Below are 14,251 nucleotides of genomic sequence, written 5' to 3' on the forward strand. Positions count from 1 at the left end.
TGCTACACGTTAATGGGAAAATGTTTTTCCCGAATATACCACAAAAGGAAAATATCTTGTTAGATATACTATATACCAAACACAGTGAGTGTTTAAAACTCTTATGCACTGATGTGCTACTTCTGCTTTGGGAATTGATTTCCCGAATAAGTAATAAATAACTACATTATACACTTCAGGCCTGGAAATGAATATTGTGGAGAACACATACCTGGTCTCTTGTCACACAAATCTCGGTTGGAACCTCCAATTCTTATTTTCTTTTAGTCTGTGACGTCGTGGATGCTTCAGTGGGAACGTGGATGCTTCAGTGGGAACGGAATCAACACTGATAGTGGTGATGCATCACTTTTTAATAACACAACATATCACAGATACAACATTAATACATTTAGAAAACTTTAGTAGATATCCGAGCTGGTGACACGATCAGAGACGTTAGCGAAGATGGTACTTGTCATCACTCGACAAACAAAGTCTCCACACCTCAGCTCGCTGGCGGAGCTTCCCAAAACTCTCTCTCTCAGGCGTCTCACAGAAATCTCATCTCTTTATGCATGCGTATTCCTCAGTTAAGTCGTTGCCATTCACAGTTCTTTAAAATAGGCGTTAAAATGAATTACAGTACTCGTAATGTGAGGAGTTTGCTAACGACGTTCTCTCTAGTCAAGAGCATCATAGGTCTTTCTAGTAGAGTTCAGGAGCGTTCTTTACAGTACCAAAAACAGCTTCAGACATCTGAATTTCATTACAGATTAAATTTTTTTTAAATAATGTTAAGATTTTTGCTTTGATAGTTTTGCTAGCCAATACTAATGAAATTTTATTTCATATTTTTCACTTCAAAATAGAATTTAAACAGAGGGGAGAAAACTTGCAATGCAAATACTTTCATTCAAAATCTTGTCATGTGAAAACTTACAATACGAAAGCTTTCACCCTGCAAAGGATTCTTCCACTGAAAAATTTCTAAGCTTTTAAAATATAAATTTCTTGAATAAAAATTATGCCTACTGCTGCAAGTTGATTAAATTTAGTATTTACAGTTAAATAACTACAGATAAACAACTATAATAAAATGAAAGTGGCATTGTTGTAACTTTGCCATTTGAAGAGAGGTGACTTTGTCTCATACAAGGTGACTTTGTCTGGCCTGTTTGTTACATCTATATTACCTCTTTCTTTTGTATACTAACTTATATTAATATCATTAAACCATTTCCTAAACCAAATGTAGTGCCACTTTTGTTTGAACGACCCTTATAAAATAGAAACTAATAAAAAAAATTTTAAATCTCCAGCATTTGTTTCTACATTTCTTTTTTGAATACAAAATAGTACAACTAAAAAAGTATCAAAATGTTAAAATGATTATTAATATTGCCATATGGATCAAATTTTTAAAATATCTACTTATGGACTTCTGTACAATCAATAAACTTTTACAATAATTCTTTACAATCACATAATGTCATTTTTGATGCAGATATAAGGCACACATAAAGTAAAGTTAGTAATTTTGTAATTGACCTCTTGAACATTAGGAAAAACACACTTTTTTAATTATACTAATGGTATAAAAGTTAATAGCATTAATTACTAACCTTGTTCAAAATTACAAACTGCTATCACAGAAACTTTTACTATAATAATTACAAAAGCAATTTTATAATACAGAAGATAAACAAAATATCTTAGGCTCCATTCAATATGCAACAACTTTTTCTCATATTTCTGATCTTTATTTGCAGCAAGACTAAGTAAAAATAACAACAGCTTTTTAAGATATTCAAAAGAACAGTAAAAATGATTTTTCCTTTAGAAGGAATTTCCTAAACTCTATTTTTATAAAGAATGGGCAAAATGTCACTGGTTGGCACAAAAAGGCAACATTTTGCAAAAGGTCTCTGTTTTGGTTTGGCATTTGCAAAAAATATCTCTTTTTTGACATTTGCCAAAAATCTGGGCAGCATATCAGTTTCTTAAAATGATGTGATGCAACATACCTTCTTTATCAGTGCAGTCTGCAAAAAATCACAAGATTGCCTTTTTAATATAAAAGCAGGTATTACAAATGGATTACCCTAAAAGCAGCTAGCTATCACAGATGAAAATTCCCAAAATGAAGAAAATACTCGAACAAATTTTTCTTCTAAAGAAAATATGCTCCTATAAACAATAAGATGAGCTATATTATTAAATATTTATCCATGGTTTTTAAATAATTACAATATTTTCTTACCTGTTCATGATTATTTCGACTCGTTTCCGTCTCTCCATTTCTTGCACATCCTGCTGTATATCAGGAGGTCTCCACATCTGTCTTTGACACTCCGGGTCATCAGGGTCAAACATTTCAGGACTTCGGGGTTCGTCTTTAACCTCATTTGCATTTTCTTCTTTAGACATCCTGAGCTCTCAGCGTCTGCTATATGGAGAAGAAAAAAACAGAGATGTAGCTCTAGTGTTTTTCAGAAAGCAATGAGAAACAAAACTGCATCAAAATCCAATATGAAATTTATACTTATTTGGTACATTTTGTTTATTGTTACTTTAATTTTAAATCTGTAGGTACCTCCTGTGACTGCATGTGTTATTTCATATATTATATTGTAGACTTATTAATTTTCAGTGAACTTAATTTGGAATTACAACAAGAACCAGAAATGTGGATAGAAAACCTCGTTAAATAGAGACTCATTGTCTATTTTATATTAGTCAGCTCTCTATTCAAGTGACTACTGTTTAGACTTTGTTCTGCAAGGAATTTAGGCAATCTGCGATATTCCTCGTGATGTTAATAAAGTTTTGCCTTATCTCTGTTTTTATTCTTGGGCAATTTATAGCTGTACCTTAAAAAAGAGACCTTAAAAAAGAGAGAGAGAGCTATTTGTTATGGAATAAAGTTCTAAGTCATATTGTTCACCTAACCTTGTCACGGAAAGAGATCTCCATAAACTGGTAGCAAGCAACAATATTACTTACAGCCCACATCCACAAGATGTTCACCCATACTTGTATGTACATATCTTTCTGATATATGCAAATATTCTTGCACATAATTTTCATAAATATATGAAAATAACACTTTTAGGTTTTTTAAGTTTGCTTCTATTTAAAATTTCATGGCCACAAATACAAAAAGTTTTTTAAGTCTTGTATGTACATATCTGATTGCACTTATTTTGACTCAATTTTAAATATTCAGAAACAACATAGTTAAATACACAGACATGCTTTTCAGTTTGCTCTGCTTAAAGCCCCTATCAAATTATACCTATTTTCTTCATTATCTTTCTGATTTATGATTGTTGAACACGGTATGAAAAAATAGCATACTTTTAATATAAATGAGCTGTTGATATATTATTCTATTGCCCTTTTTAAATAAATGGTATTCCTAGCTACATTTAATAGATATATATTCAAAATAACTAATTTATGAAAAATAAAATTTGAAGTTTTTTATTCATAATAAAACTAATAATGAAGTAATTTGAAATGCATATAAATCATTAGTTGGTTCTCACTGGTTCAGCAAAAATGCTTAATAAAATACTTTTAGTTTAGGGAACCTGTTGTAAAATTGAAATTTAATATTTACGAAGGCAATTTATAGTGACTTATTAATTAAATATATTAACAATTAATTAAATGATACTAAAACAAATATTTAAATTATTTCATACTTAATCACTCCTGAAAAAAATATGCAAAGAATTTTTTTTTAAAAAAAAAAAAAGAGGGGGTGTTGAGAAGAACTCGCGTAACTACCTGTTAAAAATCAAAATAATGTAATAAAACAAAACACAGAACCTTTCCTCAACTGAAATATAGGAAACACACATACAGCCCCGCCCAAAAACAAAAGAGAGGAAAAGGGGGGAAGAAAAAAGAATTCGGATAATCCGTTGCAGTTATTCTGCCTTGTAACTCTGCATATCAAGCTTGAACATGTCATTTAATAAAGCAAAGGTTAACATCACATTTTATCGCAATAAAGAAGGTAAAAAGTCAATTTTGTTATTATTTATAGATGAGCTGTTTCAGAAAGCGAAGCATCAAAGCGAATGTTTGAAAAATGCAAGCTCGGAAAAACAGCAAAAACGTAATTAAGACTAAGTTCAAGAGCAAAGAACAGACAAGTCAAGCATCTCGGAACATAAAGGAAGCATAAATTCAGCGGTAAAAGCGAATTATCAGGATCATAACGAGCCGACCGTTTCCTGTTATTGCAGATGTTTCAAGAAACGGAGTTTTCTGCTAGAACGTTTCACCTCATTTAATTTGCCAGACATCAAAGAACGTTTACGTTTGTTTTACAAGAAGCGAGATGAAGAAACAAGCTCCAGCAATACAAGATAATCACAATACAAGATAATCAGTTTTTATGCTGACAAACTTTCGCAAATGCAATTGTTATATAAATACAAACACAATATTTGCTTCTTTAAAGATTTATTTACGTTGAATTCTTTACTAAGCAGAAATAAAGGGGATAAAGTGTCCTGAGCTTCGAAGCCAGATGCATACTAAGGTTCAGTATCCGCAGTTTATCGGAGCCCAAAAATACTTGATAAAAATATATTTTAAAAAATCTGAAAGGTTTCAGATTTTAAATTTCGTCCAGTTTTTTTTTTTTTTTTTTTTTTTTTTTTTTTTTTTTTTTTTTTAGTCCAAAGGGATTTGAATCCCGAAGGACTATTAGTTTCGTTTTGGCATTTTGCGTCGGACTCATAAATGTCGGTTCACTTTTCAAACTGTTGCCACAAAATGTTAGAGTCCTGCATTATATTTGAAGAAATTAAATAATGAAAAATCTGCATAAATGTATGTATATTTCTCGTATTGTGATAAAACAACGGTACATAGAGTAATCGAATTTTGAATAACGTAATCCTCCAACGAATATGAGCATGTGGAAGACCAAATTTGAAATTTGAAATTTGTTTTATGATCGATTTCCTATTTTTTAAAACTTTGACGAATTTTTGATTAACAAACTCAAGGATTTCAAAGCGAGCAATGGCAACGTTGTGCAGAAAAAACATTTTTATCTCCAGCGCGTGAGTCTCTGTATCGGAAATTCTAAAGATATGCTCGTTTTAAAACTATTTTGCGATATTGCTGTTGCACTGGATCTTATGGTTTAAGTGCGAGGAACATGATATTTAATAAAGAAAGGTAACACACAAAATGTTAAAAAACGCCCCTCGCACTTAAACCATAAAATTCAGTTTCACGGCAATATCGCAAAATAATTTTAAAATGAGCATGTCTATAGAATTTTCATCACTCACTGAAGATAATCCCCTCCCTCCCGTAACGTTCCATTTACTCGCTTCGAAATCGTTCAAATTCCAGGTCTTAATTTCTAAAATTAGAAGTGCTGGAGCTTTATGGAAGACTGTCAGCAAAGAGGAACAAGAGTAAATAAATAAACAAAATGACTATTAAAACTAATTAATAATTTTTTAATTAACTAGTTAATTACTATCAACTTAATTAATAGCTATTTAATTAATAGTAATAAATTGTTATTTAATAAATAATTATTATATAATTAAAGTTAAATGTAAGGAGATAAATTAAAATTTAATAAGCGATTTTTAATATAATTTTATTGCTAAAAATAAAATTTTCGAAATAAAATTTCTAGTGAAATTGTTATTCAATTACATAAAAGTGCCGGAACCTTTTTATTTAGGGCACCGGTGCGCTCCGACTAGAATTATGATTTATTACAAAAACTAAGAAGCATCGGAGCCAGGACACGGTGAGCTCCGGCGAAATTTAAGCTCTGATCGTAAGGGGGGGAGTTCTTTTATCATCAAAGAAATTAAATATACTTAAAATATAGTTAATGAAAATTCAGATAATACTAAAAAGAGGGCGAATGACGGCGTGAGGGTATGAGTGGGTGGAAACAAAAATTGAGGTAAATCTTGGTGAGAGAGAACGTTTTCTTTGACCGCGGCTCTTTGCTGATATAATTACAGCCATCAAGCGGATGTGTGTCAGGGGTAAAATGAGTTCTGAATCTGACTCCTAAGGATGAATGTAAAGTTGCTGGTTACGCTTTTCGACCCCCCCCGTATTTGGTTACATTAGTGCATATTGTGGGAAGACGATGTATAGGACGTGCTTCAGCAGCTTATCTCAATATTTCACTCTTACTTTACTCGCTGTCACTTAACGCACATTTAAAAACACAAATTTTCCTTCCTATGAGGATAACTAACTATAACCATCGATAACAATACACTAGATACAATGGCATGCAGAGAAATGTACGCGTTCCTAAACAAACTCCCGCAAATTTATTGCCCTTCTTAAAGGGAAAGGTTTCCGCATGTGAGTAAGGGAACTTTACTTGAACGTCTCATGTTCTCATGAGTTCGTATTTCTAGTAATATATTGCAAAATTTGCTTATTGTTAAACTAAAACGTTAGGAATTCTAAATTTTGTTTTCTTGAAATTGTAGCTCAGTTTTATAAAAGGAAGTACCGGAGCTCATCTTATTTAGGGCTCCGGTTCGTTCCGGCTAGAATTGTAATTTATCTTAAAAATTGAGAAGTACCGGAACCGCGCTCCAGTGGGCTCCGGTGCAAATTAAGCATTGCTCAAATTCGTTAAAGTTTTACAAAATATGAAATCGATAATAGAAAAAAATTCAAATAAGGCTTTCACGTGCCCATATTCTATGGAAGAATACGTTATTCAAATTCTGATGCCTCTAGGTACCTTTGTTTTATCACAATGCAAGAAACATACATTTACATATTATTGTTCCATATTTGAATTCTTTAAATATAATACAGGGCGATGATATTTGGTGGCAACAATTTGGAAAGTGAAACAACGCTCATCATGAATCGGTGCAAAATGCCAAAACGAAATTAATAGTCCTTCTGGGCAAACTACCCCTTTGGACAAATAAATAATTTCGTATATCTTAAATACCTGGGCGGCAACGACTGTAAGTCGCATCCCTTAATTTCAATGCCACTAACACAGGGGATTTCAACCGGAGGGTAAGGAGGATTGCACAGTTTCAGGACAGAGGAAATTCGGTCAGGATTTAATTTATTTGTTTAGTTTAGGAATATAAAAAACAACTTTTATTCAACTTTTGGTATTTACCAATATTTTCTAAACTTCTTGTTGTTTAACTTATAAAACATGTTAGAAAATAAGGTACTTTTCCGTTTCGCCGGCGCAAATATCGCCAAGCAGACTTTGTTGGTGACAACATACAGTATACTCATAAAAAATGTTAATTCTAAGAATTTTTTTTTATTTTGAAGGCATAAACATTTTAATATGGTTTAAAATATTGTAAAAAGGCCAATAAAATCATGGTGCTAATCATAGTTGAACACTACATCATATTCTCGGCTTTGGTTCTGCAAAAATTATGCATAAAGCTTCTTTAATTGGAGAACTGGTTTTTCCCTGAAAATTTCACATATACAAAAACTGGTACTATTCTGTTTTGAAGACCGTAAAAAATTGCAGCGAAAATGTATGTGCAAAAGCGCCAAATCTAGCAAACGCGCCAATTTAACAGCGCGATAATCTAGCGTACGCGCTGATTTCAGATTGCGTAAGTTTATATAGTTCTATATTTCTTAAGACGCCATTGAAATACTAGTTTAATTTTTAAATCCTTTTTTGATATCCTATGGATTTAACAATTTCGGAATTGCCCATGACGAAAAGTCGGCAATAGATTTTTGGGTAAAGTGCAGAATCACAGACTGTTTGACGCGTTTTTAAGAATTGCACATATTCGGTATCCATGTGCACATCGACCTATTTTCACTTTAAAAGAAATCCAAGAATTGCACAAAAATGGCACTGCGCACAAGCTTTATCTATGTACCCTTATGTACTATCTACGTTTCACTTAAAAAGTAAAAGAAAATTGACAAAAATCCAATTGTTTTTACCCTTGTAAAAAGCGGGAAACAAATAAGTGAGCGATTCTGCACTTTACCGAGAATATTTTCAAAGAAAAGGCATCATTCATTATAGAAAAACGTTTGAACAACCAACGAGATGAAATTATGCTTTAGCGATAAGTCGGTAGCGAAATAGCGATGCAGGCATCCATTCAGTTATGTTTAGCAATTTTTATATAAATTACGATAATGATCGGAAATAGTTATTTACTCTTATGCTTCCATTCAGTCATGTTTAGCCTTTTTCATATAAATTATAATAATAAAAAAGTATTATAGGAAATTAACCTTTCATCTAAATTAAAACATCAATCTTAGATAGTTATTTACTATTATACTTCCTTTCTTGCCGCAATTATTTTTGGCAGCGTTGGCATCAACAATAGTTTGGCGATTTTTTACGGCCCTCGAAACCGAATAGTACCAAAAACTTATCTTCTTTGGTAATAGCACTAATTCCAATCCAGCCCTTTCTGAGGCTTTCATAATTCTAATATCTTAGCTTTTCACGTTTCATTACTGTTTTCGTCGATAGATGGCACTATATTACGATTAATATTCTTACGAATTCTGCACACAAGACAGATAATTTTAGTGAAATTATATGTGAAATGTAACATGAAAATCTAAAGAGACGATGCTCTGCTGGAAAAATAAAAAATACAGGAGCATGTGTATTTAATACTGAGTGGCTATCCCAATAAACTGGTGAGATATCGCCAAGTTGGCGATGGTTTTGGCAGCTAATTTTGCTAAAAATGGGCAAAAGTTTTCCAACTTGGCGACATTTTGGCCCGGTCTTCAAACAGGAAACATACCTGGCAGGACATTCCGATCTATAGTAGTACCACAAAACAATATTGGGCTGGTGCTGTCTTGTCTGCCTACATAGTTAGATATCGAAGGTCGTCCTTGGGGGTTTGGCTCACCCATCTCAACACTGGGGGACAGTTTTTGACATTGGTCTTCGTTCTTTGTTGGCGTCTGCTTGTTGACCTTTGCATGCAATTTTATTCTCCTGGATTGCCCGGGCGGACTCCTTTGATTAACTCTACGGTTTGGGGCATTATAACTGTGTATGGGCTTCTCTAAGCCTGGGTCTGGGAATCCCTTTTCTGTAGCATACTGTAATATACTGTACCGTCGGGCGATTAATGAGCTTGCTTCAGATGAATCGAAGCGAGCACACCCCTCTAAAATTGACGAATATGCAGAATGATTTCCTGTTTAATGGCAGGGCATGGGAAAATGGCAAGGTCATGGAAGCTCATGGCTTAGATTCGGTTGGAAGAGAATCAGTAATCGACAGATGATCAACATAACAAAAGCGGACTTTGACCAAAAAGTATTAAAACTCGTGTCACGTAGACTAAAACTGGTGTCAGCTCAAGCGGTTCGAATCTTAAATTGTAAAATAAGTAATGCGTGTAGTTTTACAGTACACATATTCTGTTTTGTCTATCCTTAGCCATTCAATAAAATAAAAGCAGCGCCCGGTTTTTTCCAATCCTCTTTCCCATACGTGTTACATACGTTCCCATACGTGTTTACATACGTGTTACATACGTTCCCATACGTGTTTTACAACTGGAAAACTATCGGTTATACTATTTAAATATGGGAAAGCACGTGAGAACTATCTGTTTAAGAGGGAAGGAAGACTTCGTGGACATGTTCTAAGCGAAACTGTATTCATGTTAAATATGAGGAAAACTAAGATATCCAAACTATTCAGGCAGGAATCAAACGCAGGTCGAACTTCTAAGACTCAGTACTCGGCTAGTAGTATGACCGTTTATTTACTCGAATAATGATACTGTAAGGTTTGAAAAAAAAATTTCCGATAAGATAACGTTTGTAAATTTACAAATGCAACTGCTGAAAATTCGCTTTACTTAATTTTTTTTTTTTTTTTTTTTTTTTTTTTTTTTTCTTTCTTTCTTTCTTTTTTTCCCCCGATTGCTAAAAAATGAGCCACTGAAATTTTGTAAAGTTAAAAACGGACTAATTTCTAATCTATTAAAAATTTAATAAAAAAAAGCATATAAAAAAAGTCTGAAAGCTTTAAGATTTACATTACACCCGAGGGGACTTTTTTTAACTTTTTGTGTGTTACCTTTATTTATTAAATGTTCTTTGCACTTACCATAATAATAATAATAATACCATAAAATTCAATTCAACAGCAATATTGCAAAATAATTTTACAATGAGCATATCTTTAGAATTCCCGACACAGAATTTTGCATGCTGGAAATAATTTTTTTTTTTTTTTTTTTTTTTTTTTTTTTTCCCCGTACAGTGTTGCCATTGCTCGCTTTGAAATCGTTGAGTTTGTTAATCAAATATTCGTTGAAGTGTTATAAAATATGAAATCGATAATAAAACAAATTCCAAATGATGCCTTCCAGATACTCATAATCGGTGGAAGATTATTTTATTCAAAATTTCGTGGTTCTAGGTACCGTTGTTTTATGACAATACGAGGAACATATATACATCTATGCAGATTCTTCATTATTTAATTTCTTTAAATATAACACAGGGCGATAGTATTCGGTGGCAGCAATTTGAAAAGTGAACCTACATTCAAAGTTTTCAACGCAAAATGCCAAAATTAAATTAATAGCCCCTTTGGGCCAAAAATTATAATTAGACTACGTTCATTTTACATAAAAAAAAAAAAAATCTACGCTATTTAAATTATTTTATTTAGAAGTTGAACGTGGTCAGACCAAAGATAGAATGAGATGTTTTACTGGCTGAATCAAGTATAAAACCGAGGTCTAGCATCGCAATTTAGAGTTAAAAGAGTAACATTATTTATAATGTGTACTATTTAAACTGTAGCATTATACTGCATCGATAAAATGCACAAAACAGTGTGTGAGTAGTAGTATGAGAAAGAAATACTGTACTCACATACACAATGCATGAAAAAGTTTTTCAATTACACTAAGAACTTTAAAAGTAACTAATGCTCACAAGAATTTTTTAAACATTTTCTTTAAACTTATTTTACTTACTTGCTTTATTTTAATTTAGCTAAAAAATGCATATATGTTATTACTAAAAAGACCATGGCATTGCTCTCTAGTAACAGAGTGTGGGTATTGATGGGAAAACGAAATCGAAACTAAACAGCCAGAGGATTTCAGAATTTAAATAAATGCTTATCTTGGTCTTAAAAGAAACAGCTTATTTATTTTCATAATTTCCGTACTTATTTGCAACATATATTTACTTTGACATATAAATAACATAGCAAGCTAGGAAATAAGGCAACACTTATGATGGAACACTCCAAGGAACAACTTTTTTAATTCCACTCGTTGTTGCCACACAGCGAATCTTAATAACTATGCAAAAACATTACATCATGTTGCCAATTAGGAAATCTTATAAAAACATTAAATTATATTCCACTACAATAGCATGCATCATTGGCTAATACTTATCAGAGTCATTACACATTATGAAAACTTGATTTATTTCAATAGAAATATTAGACAAAATTTATTACAAACAGTCAGAACTTTCATACTTTATAACTAGTACACAACAAATATCACTATAATTTCAAGAGAAGAAATAACTGCAGGACTTCGAAAAGGACGAAAGTTAAATGAAAATATTAGAAAACAAACGATCAATACTTTATTGTTCAAAATCAATCGCTTCGATTAAAAAAAGAACACACAGACTTAGCAGCTTCCGATACTGTTTAGAATAGATACACACATCAGACAAAAGCAGCTGTCACTAGATACATAATTCAAAAGCACATGCCCACGTTTTGTTGAGTCAATGATTTCCGCTTCCTTTTGTTCATTCAAGCTGAATGTATGCAAGTCATGATTAGTTTCTATCTTGTCAGGGGGCAATTCTTTATATGGTAATTTTGAAGCCGTTGAACAATTCAGTCGTCGCCATTCTTTACCATTTATAAATTAATTCTAAACATGTAATTGCGTGGAATAAAAATCTTCATACTGATTTTCTTTATTTTATGTTGAAAATGTTAGTTATCAACTCATAATTAAAAAAATTATAAAATTTAAGGATTTAGGTTTCAAAGCTGCACCAGAGGGTTTTTTATGCTCTCATTAAGCATCGCAGGATACCAATCTGTTCTGAGATTCACTCATGCTAACGGCCCATGAGCGTCCAAGCGGTAAAGTCACTGAACACTTCGGTCCGAGGTTCGTATCCAGCGAAAGAGCGTTTTGGTAGTTTTCGCCATGTGTAATGTGTGTACAAGTCCCTTTCAAAAGTCTTCCACGAAGGCATTTCTTCTGCTTTCAAAAAATACCTAATGTCACTACAGTGGTGCCCGAACTAAGGGTGACGGATGATGATTCTTCACCACCGGGTCCCTTAATCCCCAGTCGCCCTTTAAAAGGGAGTATTTAAGGTATTTCTCCAGCCTTCTTAGCATGCCTTCATAGTATAGTGGTCAGCACGCTCGACGCGAATTCGAGAGGTCAATGGTTCGAGTCCCAGCGAGAACATTGCTCACTTCTTCATCTCTCCTACTTCGAAATAACCTAATGTCTCTACACTGGCGCCCGAACTTAAAGTGGTGGATGATGATTCTCCACAACCGGGATTTGGTGAATGGGTCCCTTAACCCCGTCGCCCTTTAAAAGGGGGGAGTATATAAGGTATTTCTCCCGCCTTCTTAGCATACCTTCGTAGCGTAGTGGTCAGCACGCTAGGCGCGTATTCGAGAGGACCGTGTTTCGATTTCCGGCGAAGGCGTTGCTTATTTTTCAAATCTCCTTCTTTCCAAAAAATACCTAATGTCCCTACACTCTGTACAAGTTATCTTAAATAGTTTAAACGATAAAAGAAAGCCTTGCATGATATGCAACAATATGACTATGAACAACACAATGATTAATCAAAACAAACTACAATTCGAAGCAAAAGTCCTGAAGCATCTTATACACTGACTACCAATAAGTATTTGGACACCTGTGACAGAAAAGAAAAACTAACTTTATTCAAAATCAATAGTTGGTAGAGCCTCCACGAGATGTAATTACAGCGTGGACTCTCCGGGCATACTTTCCACAAGTCTTTGTATGACAACTAGTGGTATTTTCTTCAACTCGGCTTGGAGAAGACATAGAAGTTCCTTCACCGATTTTGCACGGGTAGTGCAGCCCTGAATTCGGCGATGCAACTCGTCCCAGAGGTTCTCGAAAGGGTTCAGGTCTGGACTCTGGGCAGGCCAGTCCATTCGATGAACTCCATTGGCACCATACCAAGCCTTGGTTAACGTCGAAACATGACAACTGGCATTGTCGTCCTGAAAGTAACAAGGGTCCAACCCGTAAAACTGCCACAACGTAGGAAGCCCACTGTCATCCAAAATAGAGCAGTAGGCATCGGAGTTGAGCTTACCACAAATGGGGACCAAGGGTCCCAGCCCATACCAAGAGAAACACCCCCAGACCATAATTCCACCTCCGCGGAACTTGACTATTGGCGCAATGCATTCTGGAAGAAGACGTTCTCCAGGTAGACGCCAAACCCAGACCCTGCCATCCGAACGGTAAAGGGTGAACCTTGATTCGTCACTCCAAAGAACCCGTTTCCACTGATCTACGGTCCAATTTCGATGTGCTTTACACCACATTAAACGAGCAGCGCGGTTGGACTTTGTGATCAAAGGTTTATGGGCAGCAGCACGACCATGAAAATCAAGCAGATGTGCTTCCTTACGGATGGTTTCATTGAAACAATACTCCCGCATGCCTGTTGAAACTCTCGCGGATGAGGGCCATCGGTTGGGTGCGGTTCTTCCGAATTTCTCTGGACAGCACTCGTCGGTCTATCTCTGAGTTTCGTTGGTCTGCCGACTCGGGGGCACATTCCGACAATTACCGCTCACCTTCCACTTCTTAATCACATAGGCCACTGTCGATTTTGGGTACTTCAGATCGCTATATATGTCCCTTAAGGATCGGCCACATTTGTGATACCCGATAATTATACCTTTCTTGAAATCAGAGAGATCCGAACTGCGAGGCATCTTCGATGCGACTAAAGCCGATGCTGTTTCCTACACGACATATACCGGCGGAGTCCGTGACGTACCTTAGGACCGCAGATATCGTCATTTGCATAGGTGTCCAAATACTTATTGGTAGTCAGTGTATGTAACTTAAACAAGCAAGTCCAATTCAAACAGTCACACTTAATAAGAAAACCTCGTAAGCTTTAAAATATCTGGTTGTATCGAAAGTTTTCCGCCAAAAACGTCCTTAAGAAAGTTAGA

The 14,251-nt window shown here is 34.3% G+C and overlaps 1 protein-coding gene across 3 annotated transcripts in view; it reads right to left on the reverse strand.

Moving 5' to 3' along the window:
* The window catches only part of LOC118190579 (protein hu-li tai shao-like), a 152,290-nt gene that overhangs the window by 76,313 nt on the left and 61,726 nt on the right, over positions 1 to 14,251 (reverse strand). For all 3 annotated transcript variants that reach the window (XM_085827293.1, XM_085827292.1, XM_085827291.1), the window contains exon 2: positions 2,243 to 2,428. In XM_085827293.1, coding sequence (XP_085683419.1) covers positions 2,243 to 2,409 — 167 coding nt within the window. In that variant the 5' untranslated portion in view covers positions 2,410 to 2,428. The remainder of the gene's footprint in view (positions 1 to 2,242; positions 2,429 to 14,251) is intronic.

Source organism: Stegodyphus dumicola, chromosome 11 (assembly GCF_044657685.1).
Source record: "Stegodyphus dumicola isolate Sdum_Otavi_A_Nest chromosome 11, ASM4465768v1".
Lineage (NCBI taxonomy): Eukaryota > Metazoa > Arthropoda > Arachnida > Araneae > Eresidae > Stegodyphus > Stegodyphus dumicola.